This window comes from Coturnix japonica, chromosome 19 (genome assembly GCF_001577835.2).
Source record: "Coturnix japonica isolate 7356 chromosome 19, Coturnix japonica 2.1, whole genome shotgun sequence".
Taxonomy (NCBI): domain Eukaryota; kingdom Metazoa; phylum Chordata; class Aves; order Galliformes; family Phasianidae; genus Coturnix; species Coturnix japonica.
Window position 1 is genome coordinate 404,357 of NC_029534.1, and position 15,737 is coordinate 420,093.

General features: G+C 52.2%; 1 protein-coding gene across 4 annotated transcripts in view; it reads right to left on the bottom strand.

Moving 5' to 3' along the window:
- Positions 1-15,737, bottom strand: part of MTMR4 (myotubularin related protein 4) — a 30,021-nt gene that overhangs the window by 7,852 nt on the left and 6,432 nt on the right. For 3 of the 4 annotated variants that reach the window (XM_032448487.1, XM_032448486.1, XM_015880847.1), the window contains exons 2-9: positions 15,580-15,647; positions 11,064-11,153; positions 10,286-10,402; positions 9,647-9,729; positions 9,272-9,438; positions 8,227-8,323; positions 4,230-4,343; positions 197-393 (exon numbers count right to left, since the gene is read on the bottom strand). In XM_032448487.1, coding sequence (XP_032304378.1) covers positions 197-393; positions 4,230-4,343; positions 8,227-8,323; positions 9,272-9,438; positions 9,647-9,729; positions 10,286-10,402; positions 11,064-11,153; positions 15,580-15,582 — 868 coding nt within the window. In that variant the 5' untranslated portion in view covers positions 15,583-15,647. Of the gene's footprint in view, positions 1-196; positions 394-4,229; positions 4,344-8,226; positions 8,324-9,271; positions 9,439-9,646; positions 9,730-10,285; positions 10,403-11,063; positions 11,154-12,977; positions 13,261-15,579; positions 15,648-15,737 lie in introns of those variants that run through there. The other variant, XM_015880848.2, reaches the window with a different exon arrangement.

A 15,737-nucleotide genomic window follows, 5' to 3' on the forward strand; every position in this document is an offset into this window, starting at 1 on the left:
CTCCCTCCATCCCTCCCACGGCAGCCCTGCACTGGTAGTGCACCCACTCCACATGCAGGGCCCAGGTTATGAACCTGGACACCAGGTTTAAATCTTGCATTATAACAGCCCTGTTAGCAGCAGAGACATTTAGATGTGGGGAGAGCTGCATAACACGCACATTTAGCAGACAGCAGAAGGAAGTGTGTCGTCTCACCAAAGTCAGCCTCGCAGGCCTCGCTGCCATCGCTGCTCCCGTTGTGCGGCACACCACCAGGTGCCTTCGCTCCAGGGTTCAAGGCACAGGCTTTGGCAATCGATGTCACAAGATACTCATCGTCAGCGTTCCGCCAGCCCCACCAGCTGATTTCGGGCTGGCTGCAGCGTGCAATCACCGCCCCGTTACGCACGTGTCTGCAAAGGAAGCCCCGTGGAGGTGAGGGACACCCCAGCAAACCTCCCCACTCACCCCCAGCCAGCTGGTGCCTGGGGAACCCTGCAGGGAGTGGGACACTGCCAGCTGCTGTAGCCATTGCTCTCTCAAGAGAGAACTTCAAATAATGATGGCTGCACTTTGGGAAAGTCATAGTTATTAACTGTGATAGTGCTCTGTTCTTCCCTTATCACCTCTTCCTTGCAGGACGTACTGGTTGTTAAACCATTTCATTTACCACTTGTAAGTTAGAGGGATTAGCTCACTCAGCATCAGACTGGTTAGTTTCTGGGTGGAGGCCTGAGCTGGTGTTTATTAATAAGCCCTAAAATATGAACCCTACCCTGGCTGTAGGCCTCAGAGAAGGCCCGAAATAGGGCTAAGTGTGCACTTTTCACATGAACATCCATCTTAAATGGCCTGGAAAGGGGATGGAGGATTAGGAGACAAAGTTTGCTGTTGCTACAGAATCGTCCATGAGAGCCTACAGCTGGATGGAGAAAAAACTGCTGAGGATCTCATGATATCGAGTGATAAAAAAGCATATAGAATTTAATGTTAATAAATGAAAAGTCAATGTAAAACCAAAAGTCCACAGTGAGTAGGGCTCACTGAGTGACCACAGAAAGCACAACCTCGCGTCCTCCTGAATACATGTGGCAGGAAATGGAAGATACCAGCTGCTGCAAAGGCCATGGAGGTAGAACATCTGCATCCCCTTCCTGTTACACTCCCTTGAGATGCTATCCCTGGTGTCTGGCCCTTCTCAGGGAGGGGATGAGGAACTGGATGGTCCTGTATCTCAGTTCTTCCTAACAACAACACCTGCCCCTCCCTGCCCTGCTGCCCCTCATGCAACACCTCTCTGAAGATGAGCCAGAGTAAGAACAGAGACACGGATAAGGACCTGACAAGCAACACCCAAATACCTTTTGTAGGTCAACACTGAAAAAGCTGCATTGGTGGCCAAGTAGAAGGCATAACAGATTAGATCCCAATGCACACTAGCACAAGCCTCAAGCCAACACTCAAAGGCCGCTTAGTGCCAGCGGAGCTCTGAGCACTCCTGCCATTCTCTCCCTTCCTCATGCTGTCACCCCTTTAGGGGCTCTGCCGTCCCACAGCAGAAGCTGCTGCTCCTTCCCATTATTTGCTCTGAAAGGCAGCACATCAGAAGAAACCCAAAGCCTCAGCACGTTCTAACAGCGGCGCACAGCATCTCACCAGCAGCGCTGCAGCTTGGAGGGATGGTTTTGCTTCTCAGAGTCAATGTTCTCCCGAAGCAACTTGCAAGGAACGTTTGCTCACTAAGGACATCTGCAGATGGTACTGCTGCAAACTTCCAAGAATCTGACATTGACGTTCAGCTCAAAACTCTCTGGAGCCCTTTTCTTTTGGTGCCATCCTGTGCTGCAGTTCTGTTTTGCAAGATGAGGAGCGGCGTCACTCCCAGGATCTATTTCTGGCTGCAGATGGGTAGCACCGACAGCAGCAAAGGCTGTGTTTATACTACGGAGTGAAGCACAGCCAAGGTGTGGACTGGAGCAGAGGCCCGTGATCACCCAAGCCTGTTTGTTAGCACACCCACAGCTTCTGGCCTGTGCCAACTAGAACGTTCCCAGACAGCGCCTGAGCACGTTTCTGGGACATGCGGGTGCTGTGCCATGACTGCTGCACATGCCTGCCTGGGTGTGACGGCTCCATTCAGGACACAGAAGGTAGGAAAGGGCTTCAGCTGCGCTGGTGTGTGAAGCTACTGGCAGGCAGCAGTGAACTGCTTCACGCAGTGATACCAACTCCCAGATTCACAAAGCTAAAACACATCTGATGTTCTTAGCACGTCACCTAACTCATAGCAGTCAACCAGAAAGCTGCAAATAAGAGCTCTCTGAGCAGCTTGGCTTAAAACAGGAGGAACAGCCTAGAGAAGGTTTCCAGAGCAGTGCCTCTCAGTGACACCCATGGGCTCCTGCCTTAGATGCATGCCTGCAAACAGCCCTAGTTTCCAGGTGTGCAGGGGAGAGCCCTGCCCCACTCAGCATGACCAGAAGGCTCCAGGCTGTGTGCTCTGCCACAGGGCTGCAGAAATGCCCACCATTTGCTGTTGTTCCCCTGATGCTTGCTGCAGCATGGGCACAGATAAAGGTGACTGAGAGCATCTGTGAGCAGATCCTGGCTAGTGCAGTGCCAAGGACTTGTGAAGGTGGCTGTGCAGACAGCGCAGTGACGAGGAGCGGCTGGCACACCATGCCCGTCTGCCTCTGTAGTCAGCTAAATAATTAATTGCATCCTCTGCGCTGCTTCACAAGCGAACCGTGCCTGCAGGCTCCTGCATCTCCACTGTGCACCTCCACTGAGAACCCAGCACTGAAGACCTGTGCCTCTGCCTTGCTTACCAGCCCAATTCTACTTTCTGTAAGGAAATTGATAACGTGATACCTTGGGGTGCACGCACCTGAGCCTCCTTGTCCTGAGCTGTGGGTGATAAGGAGCTGAGCGGGAGGCGTGTGTTTCTTCCCTTCCCCTGGTGCCGCACAAGGCACCACACCACGGCCCTCACAGCCCCTTCTGGCCAATGCTTCCATTCTAGGGGCAAAGCCTGCAGAGCTCATGAAGAGGAGAGAGGTGGTGAAGGCCTTGCCCCATCTTGTAGCATCACTCATCAGCACCTTCTAATCTGATCCCAGGCTGCAGAGGGCTGCAGCTCAGCCTGTAAATTACCGGGTATCCTCACAGCGATATCATAAAGCACAGAGCAAAATAATTGTAAGAGAGCAGCAAAAAGATGAGCTTCTGCCCTGGGGTGGGGAAGCACACTGGGACAGTCTCCAGTGCCAGACCAATTTTAGCAAAAGTAATCACAAACACAATTAACTTCTTAGCTGACTTGGCTACAAAGAGGGCAAGGCCCCATACGATAACCAGCACTCATTACTCTTCTGCTGCAGAATTCAGGTCTTGTAGAAACAACACGCTGTGTTTTGCCAGCATCTGACAGCATGCAACACAAACCACGTAACACAGAGACATACAGGTAAGGTGTGTGTAAAGTCCCTGTCCTGCACACCTATGCAACCGACTTCCCATTTGGCTCAGAAATGCCAGTCTCCTAGAAGATGTGCTTAAAGAGAAAGCACCCCCTGCCCTGACAAGCTCTGCTTTACTTTCTGCCTCGCCGCATCCATCCTCATGTTCAGATGATTTTTGGAAGGCTGCTCTGATCATGGAAGAAACACTCCCTGTATCTACCAGCTATCGACTCAACCACCTTCAGCCACCAGCAAACATTTCACCCTCCCTGTTACCTCAATGCTTACAAACTCTCACAGCTCACTCCAAACAGAAATGATTTGCAGATGGGTACCAGAAAGTACATCCAGGTCCTGCTGGACCCACCTGTCTGGATGAGGTGCTATGAGATACATGTTTGCAGCTTAGTGAGTAGTGATGGTTATAGGAGGACGGTTGGACTAGATGATATTCTAGATCCTCTCCAACCTTGTGATTCTATGATCCAATGATGGAGGGGCCATGCAGCAGGCTCATTTTGGCCAAGATTTCTTTTCAAAGATAGACATGTGTCACCTCATCAAAATACTCTGCATCTCAGAGAAAGAGAACCTGAATTAGACACGGTGCCCTTGCTGCATCTCCCACTGTAGTAAAGTCACCCCCATCCTCAGATCTAACCAAAGCAAGAAAGAAGCAGCAGTTACTGAACTCCCTCTGGGAGAGCATCCTGCTTTACCAGCACGCACCAAGCTTGCAAACCTGCCCAAAGGGGCCTGGGGAGAGCACTTGTTTGTTTTGTGTTTACCTGTACACAACCACAGGGATCCTCTTCCACGACCTAAATGAAGCCACATTCTCCAGCTCCTTATCAGTGATCCAGACAGGCACCAGCAGCTTCTGTGGATAACTGGAACAAAGCCTGGAAAAAAAGAAAGCAGTGAGGCAAAAAAAAAAAAAAAGCTTGCAGATGAAGAGATGGTTAATGAAATACGCTGAGGTAATACAGAACAACCAGAGAGGACCAGGAGGAGGCATCTCAGTGAACGAAAGCTGGATGTTAGAGGTAAAACAAATAGAATCACAGAATGGTTTGGGTTGGCAGAGATCTTTAGGATCACCTAGTTCCAATCCCTGCTGTAGGCAGGGACACCTCCCATAGCCCAGGCTGCTCACAGCCCCATCCAGCCTGGCCTTGAGTGCTTCCAGGCAGGGGGCATCCACAGCCTCACTGGGACATGATTCCAAAGAGCACAAACACCAGAAGAGCCAAACATGAACCTCAGTTAAAAGACACTGAAATTCAGGCAGGTCAGGCCGGTTTTAGAAAATGCCCCATGAAGAAATTAAAACTATGAAGACTTTTTTCCACTCCCATGGAGGTGTCAGCCTGCTGCTGCACTGAAGGTCTGGGAGATAAGGCACAGCAGAACATCAAAACCATCCGCACTGGTGTGAGCACACGGAGAAGCTGCCAGACCGATCCCTGTTTTACAGGTGACAAAGGCACACCGAGATTAACATGGGGGAACTACCTGCAAGGAATGAGGAGCAACTAATCAGCAGGACCAGATAATGCTCTCCCAACACTGCTACAGCAACCCAAATGTGCACCAGGTGAATGATTAACGGAGATGTGTAAGCTATTGCTTACATTGGCGCTGGTGCCAGAGGAATGGAAGGTGGCAAACATGGTGTTGGTTTTGTTAAAAGCTGAACGTGGGAAACCACTTAAACCTGACTGCTGCACAAAGCCACCGACCGCCACCACTGCAAGGGTAAATACGGCACACTTGGGAAGAGTCAACATGGCTTTTGTGGAGGGAGGTGGCACATCACGCATCCACAAAGCAGACAGCGCCTGTGGTTGACCAGATTTGGATTTTCAAAGCTCTTTTTCTTTACAGGTTGCTCACCAAAGGCTCAAATGAAACTCTCCTCGAGTCTTGAGTAACTCTTGGAAAGACAAGAAATGGTTACAGACCTTAAGTGGCCACTTTTTCACAAGGGAGTCCCAAAGGGAGCCTGCCTGGCCCTGTGCTGTGCGTTATGGGACCACACTGACCCAGAATGGCATCGAAATGGAGGTTTGTCCCCAGGAAAAGGTGCATAACAACAGAAACATGAACATCAGTGCAAGCCACACCTACAGATGGGCACAGACAAAGCATCTTCCTGCCACAAAGGCAACAACCAGCACGGTGGAAGAGATCCTCCTTCACTGAATGTAGAAACGCGGCTTTATCCCTAGCAGACTTTCTATGTCTACATATTCATATGGCAAATACAAGCAAGAACAAGAAGTGCCACCTTTCCCATGAGCATGGAGGAAAGTATTACGATTTGTAGAGAGCTGTAACAAAACAGAATCACAGAATGGCCTGGGTTGCAAAGGCCCACAGTGCTCATCCACTTCCAACCCCCTGCTGTGTGCAGGGTCACCAACCAGCAGCCCAGGCTGCCCAGAGCCACATCCAGCCTGGCCTTGAATAAGTCTGACTATGAATTAAGAATGGTCACAGAACTGAGTGGGAAACATCAGCTGTCTCAAACTGTAACATGGCACTCCAGGCTGCTTTTCCTCATAAAGCCAAAAAATAAACACAACCACGACCATAAAAAGATCAAAGCTGGAAATAAGCATCAACAGTGGGAGAAAAGTGGGGATTTTTTGTTGCTTTTGAAATTACTGTGTGCACCAAACCTCAGCATTGTGAGCAATAGGAAAACAACTTCAGCCCTGGCAGCAGGGCTGTGCTGCTGGGGGCTCTCAGACCGCACACTCACGTAGATGACTGAGGATGCAAAACCACAGAGGGATTATGTAATAATTTTATTATGATGGTATGCTGAAAAGTATACTTTTATCAAGTCTGAAGGAGCGGCTATTATATGCCTGTATTGCTCTATTTTTATGATGGCTGTCGCCAGGAAGAAGATAATAGTTACCAGATAAGGACATCTCAGAACAGACTTGAAAGACAACGAACAAAGTCATTACCTCGGAGTATCCTGTCTCTAACAACGCTGTTTTGCCAATGCTGGGAAATAAAAGATAAAAGGACTATAAACAGTTAAAAAGTAACCTGATTCCTGTGAATAGAGGCAGGTGGTAATGATCAAAAGCCAAGGCAGGATTTAAAGACACACTCCCTGGAGCAGCAAGAGGGAACTGGTTTCAGAGTTGCACAAGCCAGTTACACCACCTTGGAGATCTCGGGATGTCTGCTGAGAAGGGAAGCTGAGACCTGCCAGCATCCCCAGGCAGGAGCTCGGCAAACCCAAGGGAAGCACAGCCAGCCTGCCCAGCTTCGTTTCAAGTTCTTTCCTCCCTGGTTTGGTCAAAATTAAAACACGTCTTTGGAGAAGCTGGCTGAGGTCTGGGGTCAAAGCTCCCAGGAAGCAAAGAGCAGGTGGGTAATCTCACTTGGAGGCACTGAGGCAATCAAGGGGAACCACGTGCCAGAATGCTGCACTGAGGGGCAGCGTGGCTGCTTCCAAGGAGACAGATGCAGCTGCAGCACAGAGCTGCACACTCTGCTGCTGAGCAGGTCGGGAAAACAATTTCTATCTGGAGTTCTTAGATAAGCTGTGTCAGTGCTGTCAACAAAGTCACAAAACAGACTGAAAGCAAAAATGTGAGACTGCTAGGAAGATACTCTAAATCAAATCCCAAGTGCAGTTCTTGATGCCTTGAACCCTGAGAAAACACAAGAGAGGATGCAGCAGACTCAGAACTCAACAGGGATTCCCCCAGTCCAGCATAACTGAAGCATCTCATGGTCTCCACAAGAGAGTGGAGATATGAAGGTGATGGGGATGCTTTTACTGCCTGAGAAATAGAGAAAGGACGGAGGGATCCCAGTCATTTCAAGACATTGATTACAGGGAATGCAGAAGTGAATGTGGCTCAACGCTTAATAAAACCTGTTGGCTTAATGCCACCTGCTGCAAAGAATGCGGAAGCGCTTCCCCATGAGCTCCAGGGGCACAGGATGGGCTAAAGAGGCTGCTGTGCTCAGCTGAAGGGGCTCAGGAGATTCCTGCTCCACCCTCCTGCCCACAGTGGGACCACCTGCAACACCACATAGGCTGGGACCTGAAATGTTCCCATGATGGAAAGTCCTCAGCTCCACGTGGACATGGCCCAGCACAGCACCACCCTGAAGGAGAAGGAATTTCCCCCCGTGTTCAATCTGAACCTCCCAAGCTGCAACTTGTGAGCACTGCTCCCTTGTTCTGCCACCTGCCGCTGTCAGAAAAGCTTCACTCCACCTGCTTTGTAACCTTCCAGCTCTGTAGCTTGAAGCAGATCAGCCCTCAGCCCCTCCTACAGTAAACTGAAGAAGCCCTGCTTGTTCCCAGACCACTCAGCTCCACAACAGCCCTCCAGTGCCTCATCTCCTTTCCTGACACATGAGAACAGCTGCTCGACTTTATGGAAACTTCTATATTTTCAATATGAGCCTTTTAGAGAGACTGACCACAAGGGCAACCCTATGATGGATGATTTCTCCCAGACTCCCAACCATCTTCATGGAGGAGTTATGGCCGCATTATAAACTGCCTGGGTCAGCACCTACAACTGCTACAAGCTCTGACGTTTGGGGCATCCTCTGCTTCCATTCCATGACACAAAAAAAGGAAAGAAAGGAGAACTCATATGCTGACCTGCCTGAGGGTGAGCACGACCCAAAAGGAGGATTAGCTGGAGCCTGACTCATCCACTGCTCTGCAGGGGGACTGTGATGGGAATAAAGAAAGGAAAGAGGAGAACCAGGAGGCCCTGGTGGTGCAACACTCACTTGTAATTGTTGTTGATGTCAGAGACTCGCCAGACGTTCTGCAAGTCAAAGCCCATCCTCACCAGCTCCATCTCAAATCGGTATCTTACGTGGTCACCTGGAATAGCAGAGCACAGAGTATTTACTGATAACACTTTAACATTAGTGGCAGCTCCATAGCAACTACCGGAGGCTGAAGAGAAACCTCAGGACAGCTGGATGTCAGTGTTCTTATTTCGGGAACCACAAAGCCTGGTCCCTCACAGGGACTCTGCTTATTTCATTGAGTCAGGTCACCTCCCAGCCCCAGTGCAGGAGCAGCACAAAAAAAACCCTCTTATGCTAAGGAGTATTTTGTGATGGCAGTGTTCATTTCATCCGCTTTTCCCTCCCAAGGTGGATACTCACTCAGGTTACTGCCCCTCTCCTCTAATGGCAACAGATTTCTAAATGCAAAGCCATCATGTTACTTCATTTCCTCTCATCCATGCTGAAGCTTTACCAAAAGAAAGCAACTGCAAATGAATTTTGTGTTCCAGGAGAGGGCAAACTCCCGACCCACTGCGGGCAGCACCACAGCTCTGCTTCTCACTATCTGGATTCAAATAATTTATTTGTTCCTGCACAAGAATGAGCCTGCAGACCTGATCCTGGGGATGCCGGGGCACGTCTAAGTGTAAGAGACGTGCTGATATTAATTATGCTGCCTCAATGCAGATGACATTTGCTGCTTGAGCTGTCTCATTATCGTGATGAAAGTGTTGAAGTACGGGACGTTTCCTTCACTCACAAGGAGAAAGGAAAAGGAGACTTAAGTGCCGCTGCCTCAGAATGCTCCACACTTTGCATATTATTGTTATTCCTTTTGCTGTGCTTGTTATCCAGCTGCATGGACATCAGCTGGATGTCTAGGCCAGGTGCAGGATGCCCCTGAGCAAGATGGGCTTGGGCTATGGCTACAGCACAGCATAAGATGCAGCAAGACACCACATTATGAACGATGGCTCCAATTGCATTGCTGTACTTCTAGATGGATAAACAGGGAGGGGACAGGCCAGGATTCTACCTGGACGGCACAGATGTGCATGTTGATCTTCCTCGTCAACACAGACTCCTAAGCACCACGCGTGGTAGGCAAATGCAAAGAGGTCCTCAGGCTTAGCAGGGCGGGCAATGGCTCGATTTAGTCTCTTCAGCCACTCCTGGCACTGCTTAAAGGTGGAAAAATGGCACCTGCAAATGCAAATCATATTCAGTGAGTACATACACCCAGCTGGGACACAGACAGGGAGCTCCATTTAACCAGAAAAAGGAATAAAGCATCAACTCTTTCGAAAAACAGAGCAACCTCGTCTATAAACAGCTTCATTCCAATGACGGTGCAAAGGCAGGTGTCAGAGCAGATTGTGACAACTGCAGCGGCACCTACAGCAAGGGATACCTGATCACTTTGGAGTCCTTGCAGACAATGTGAAGCTGGAACATATCCCGGCACTCCACACTTTCCATCATCCTCAAAGGCACCTGCAAGGGACAGAAGGAGGGCATGGCAGCACAGCGCAGCAGCGGACACAGCAGCCCTGCCCACAGGCCCATGGTGGCCAAATGTGGTTCTATCAGCTAACGGCAGCTCCCAGCCCAAACTACAAACACACTCCAAGGTTTATGAAGCTTCTTGATGCAGCACAGAGTCTGTTCCAAGAATCACCAGCCAGATTTCTACGTGTTCCTGGGAAGTCTCCTACCATGGGTCAGTTACAGACTAAATCACAACCAAACAAGCACAGACAACTGAGCCAAACAAAGGCTCCAATAGAAGACGGCAAGTGGAGACAGCGAGAGAAAGTCCCAGGCTCCCACCAGCTGACTCTCATGCAAGGGAAAGACCTAATTCCCATCCATTGGAGCACCCCACTGCACTCCAACAACTGCGTGACCAACAGTAACAAGAGACAACGTCAGGCTTAGCAACTTAGAGGCCCAGTTCCTGTGTTGCAAACCAGAGAAACTGCTTATGTCTCCCTCACTCCCCCCCAAAATACTGCAAGAGGGAACAGTTAATGAGAAGATCCAAACTTACGTTGATCACAGAATCCTTAAATTTGATATGAAGCCGGTAGTTGGAGATGGCAATCACGGCATCATTTGCATGGCCAAGATACTCCACTCCCTCACCCTGCAACACAGTGAACGGGACCTGCAAGGGAGACATGACAAGTTCCAGACACATTGGAGATGAGGTGGCAGCAGACTGTGCTAAAGGAGTGAGGAAAGCCAGGTTTGGCTCTGCTGCCCAGCAGCAATAGTAGCTGGGTCTCTTTCAAAGGCCTCTTGCAGCATGAAGCTGGCACAATATAGAGACTCCTCTTTCCAGCAGCTCTGCAGCAGGAAAATGCCAGGAGCAACGTATGTGAGAGCCAGATCAGCTGTTGCAATATGGCACACTATTGCCTTCCATGGCACAGCCCAGTTCTGACGTGCTACCTGTCCCATAGAGGGCCTCCTGCTGCACAGCACCGCAGCATCACTGCTCCTCACCGCCAGCACAGGGGGAGGATGGGGAACACCCAGCCTGGCAGCATTGCATCATGCTCCAGATGTATTTCCCAGAGGCAGATGTGACGCCGTGTGCACTGCAAAGTCATGGCAGGGCTGGGAAGGAGGGCAGCGAGCACCGGGCAGCTGTTCCCAGCCTCCATGCACATGGAAGGACTTGCCAGCATGAGCTGACGTACAGCACTGATGAACCTGCGGCTCCAGAGCACGGCCTGGCCTGGAGAAGTGCTCTCAGGTTTCAGGTCACAGAGCTCAGCCTGCTGCATCCAAAGCGGATGGTTTCTGTCTTCTCACTTCCTCACCTGCAATGACTCTTCCTCCTTTATCAGCTCCTTTGGGGGGAACAAATCCTTGGCCTGGATGTACTCCAAACTGGGGGGGCCTTCCTCACCCTGCATTGAAAAGAAAACACACGTTGAGAGATGGGCCCCAGCTGCTGCATGCTATGAAAAGGCAAAATCAGGGCCGTGGGATGCTCCTGCCTCTGCACACAGCTCCCTGACCACAGCTATGGCACAACCCCACAGCACAACAGCACAACAGCACAACAGCAGTCTGAAACAGGCCTCCCAGCCATGTCTCTTCAAGCTGCACAGTGCACAGAGAGCTGAGCAGATAACCTCGATGATGCACCTTGGAGGGATGCGACAGCGACTTATCATGGCAGAGCTGACCCTGTGAGCCTCATTATGGAACCACAGCAACGCACACACACAGGGTTCCACTCACAGCCCAGCTGTGACCTCCTCCTGCTGTTACCAAGGACTGCTTCCTTTGGGCAGCTTTTATCCTCATTCTCAGCCCTGAGATAACTGCAGACCCTGGATTCTTTTAATATGGAAACGTGAAACAACCCTACAGCAATGGGGTGCAGGTACACCCAGTCATAACAAGCCTGGACCCAGCAGTGCCAGCAGCAAAGCAGGACATTCTCCCTGCAGAGCACTGAACCTGGGAAGCCTGACATGGCCTGGAGAGGCGTCCTGAGGGAACACAGGGAGCCTGGACAGCTCTCCTGGGGCAGTGAGGAATGTCTCAGTGGTGTCACTGTGCAATCACTCAGCAAATCCCAGCCCAGCCTTTCACTGACCATCAGCCCGGTTTCTGCCTGACCACCAGCACGAGAGTGAGCAGCACCCAGACAACAGCAGAGCACAGCGGCTGAGGATGCATCCATTCAATGTGTTAAAGGACTTCTTCAGAATACCCCCTGCTCCCCACCGCTCCCCTACAGGCTCCAGCAGTTATTAGGAAATACCGTTCTGTGTTACGTAGCACAGAGAATTTTACACAAAATGCCTTTCTGGCTGAGCTGCCTGGCCTAGAACCTCCACATTTCAACCCGAGGAAATGAGAACCCAACCTTTTGCTTCAGTTATATTTCAAAGGATGCCAAATCCACACATCACCTCATAGGAGATAAAAAGGAAAGCATCTGTGGGCCACATCCAGTGCTGAACTCCCAACCTGGGACACCTTCCTGTTCCAAAGGCCCACGGCCCCATAGCAGAGCCCTTCCCAGGACACAGGCAGGGGGATGTGCAGTGTGATGGGGGCACAGGGAGCGGCACAGCTTTGGGTGCAGGCCGGGCTGTGGGGTGGGCCCAAAAGGGAGGGCAGCCCCTCATCACGCCTGGCAGCTCACAAAGAAATCCCGTGGAGCAGCAGGAACTGGGACAGAGCAGCCCTGGTGTCCTTGAGTCCCTCCCTGCTGCGCTGTGGGATGCCATGAAGCTCAGCCCCTCCTGGGGCGGCCGCCGGGCACCCCTCACTGCTCACAGCACAGTGACCGGCCACAAGTCCCCGCTGTGGGGGTTCCTGCAGATCTCTGAGCAGAACCACTTTCCCATACAACACAATAGGACCCTGGGAGGGGTCTCACAGCCCTGCCCTGTGCTGGAGCACGGAGCTCCCCGGTGCTGCAGCTCTGCACGGTGTTCCCCAATAGCAGACATGGAACCCCGGGGCTGTCAGCTCACTGCTGTGCCCTTGGGTTGGGGCACGGCACCGCGATGGTGCCACACCGCGTCTCCTGGGGCACGTGCAGGGAGGAGAAGGGCCTCCATCAGTGAGAGGCGGCAGGATGCCAGGCTGGGCAGCACGGCCAGGCCTCAAGGACGGGCCTGATCCAGGGTAACGGCTGAGCACAGAGCAGGCACAGAGCCTGGAACAGACAGGGAGGAGGAAAATAACAACAACAGAATGAAAGCACTTACAAAGCAGTTGAGCATGGAGCAGGAGACGCGGCCCGGCAGACTCATGTTCACTTCCCGAGGCGGCAGCTGGGCACAAGCAGCATCTCCCTCCTCAGGCCCCGAGCTGCTGCCGGCAGAGGCTGCTGCACGGCGCAGGGATTGCCGCAGCCTCGCCAGAGCTCGGCGGAGGGCACGAGCATCCCTGCAGCCGGCGGCCGCAGCAGGTGCCGCGCTCACAGCGCTGACAATGGAGGGAAGGAGGGCGGAGGACGGGCAGACTCCACCTACCTCGCAGGGACGTGGAGCACAGCTCTGCCATCTAAGCGTCTCCCCGACAGGCGAGACAGAAAATGGAGAGGCCGGCGGGGATCACCCTCCTCTCCCCCTCCCGTCCCCGTGTCTCCTCCTCGAGTGGCTGCCGGGAGATGCAGTCCGGGCCCGCAGCAATGGCTGCCAGCAATGGAACAATAGGGAGCGGGTTGGTGCCGCAGCTCTGCTGCAGCGCTCCATCCTCCGGCACAGCGCTCTCCATTTCCTGCTGCTCCGCCGCGTGTCGCTGAAGGACATGAAGGACACCCCGGCAGCTGCTGCTCAGGGATCTGCAGGACGGCCGCTGCCATGGCAGCCCCTGTGTGTGCTCTGAGCACTCGCAGCTCAGCGCTGCCATCCCGGAGCTGCAGGATGGTATTCTGCTGGGAAACAACACCTCCGCTCCATCACCGGCTGCCGCTGTCCAGGACGCAGCTGCCGCATCCTGCTCCCATCCACGTCCTGCCTGGTGCACAGCCGACCCACCCCTAAGCAACATGGAAGGGGCTGTACAGTTTCAACCTGCACCTCTCCCTGCTGCAAGCACAGCCCCTGGGACCATCTCACCTCACTAAATCCCTGCTCCCCTGTCCATGCAGCCTCCTTTCGGCTGGCTTTGCTCACAGCATTTCCTAAATGCCAAGTCAGGTGTCTCCCCAGCTGGAATTCCCTCTGCTGTTGCTAACACCGTGAGACCAAACCAGGATGACACAGCTCCTCTCACCGAACTGGGCTCCTCCAATCCCTGTGCACGCTCACATTCAGGCAGGCACAGAGGGGACCCTCCACCACACAGGTGTGCCCTTCCCAATCCTGGTTCACCCTTGTCCTCCATTTCACCCAGCTGCTGTCAGTGCTCCTATGTTAGGCAGAGGGCAGCACTGCTATTGCTTCTATGTGGTGCTGCTGGGGCTTTCTGTTACTGCAGCATCACGCTGGGAGAGAACTCCTGCAGAGACAGAGGGGCTGTGGCTGTGGATGCAGGGAGGAACCCACAGCCCTGTCCTGGGGCTGCCCTGATCCACCCCACTGGGGGAGAACAGCAGGGAAACAGGAGGAGGTAAGGGCCTCGGGCAGCTGCTCCCACATCCCAGAAGTGGCAATGAATCCCCATTCTGCACACGGATGGATGCTGACAGCTGAAGAGCTGCGGCCAGTGGAGCTGCTGGTCCTGCCTCCTCTGCTCCTGCAGCACAAAGGGCAGCTTTGTGTCGGGCCTCTACAAAAATAGCTCATTTCCTCAAAGCCTACAACAGCGCTTGGTGAGCCAAAGGCCTGCTGGGCCACTCAGGTGGCCTTCCAAAAACAGAACCCTCAACTCACGTGAGGAGATGTTACTGCTTTATATCCTATAAACCAGGACGGGGATACGAGCAAACATCTGCATGGAGGTCAAAGAGCCAAAGGGAATGAGACAAATCTGTGCAACAGCATTCAGATCCACAGAGACTGATGGCCACCAACCAAAATGTTACAGAACAGGTTCATGGTCACAGCAAAAGGGGCCACACAGCACATCACAGCTGCAGCTCCTCAGTTGGTTTTGGAAGCAGGTTTAGATGAGTTTGTGGAAGAAAAACCTACCAAGGGCAAATAAAACAATGCGAAAGCACAGCACAAAATCCTTAGCCCAGGTTATCAGCAGTCTGGCTGTCCTGGCTGCGTTTCAGCCCCCCCGCATCCTTTGAAGCCATGCTCTGCTCTGACTAATTATTCTGCAGTCTCTGCTATCTCAGCATCACCAAAGCACACTGTTAACGTGGAGTTAATCCTTCATTAAGAAGTGAGAGAGGAATAGAAGGAGAACTCCCACCTGTAAGATTTAAAGTAAATCCGCAAGAAGCAACGTGTGGGTGACTGTGTCTCTACCCCAAGGAGGCAGAAGAGGATTCCGGCCTTACTTGTATATTCCAAGAACAAGTTTAGAGGTAAATTCACCGTACCAACAGCATCACGGCTACTGCCACACCTCAGAGCTCTTTATGTTCTGCTATCACACAACATACACAGGATTACAGCGTTCTTACAACCACTGAATCCTAGAATGGCCTGGGTTGCACAGGCCCACATTGCTCATCCAGCTCCAACCCCCTGCTGTGTGCAGGGTCACCAACCAGCAGCCCAGGCTGCCCAGAGCCACATGCAGCCTGGCCTTGAATGCCTGCAGGGATGGGGCATCCACAGCCTCCTTGGGCAACCTGCTCCTGTTCTCTCTCCATCTCACATTTCACATTTAGCAGCAGCACAGACGGCTGTTGGCCACAAAGAACAAACATCCCCACTGGGTCACAGGCAGACCAGAACGTGTACTCACCATCCTCAGCCACCGTCCAAAACCTCCTGGGTCAATCACAGCTCTGTCCCTCCTTCCACCAGACACACCTGCAGCAAAAGAAAGGTAATTTGCAGCAATTCAGATCAACAGCAGCAACACTCCATTGTGAACAGAGCTCCCTGCCCATTTGCCACCTC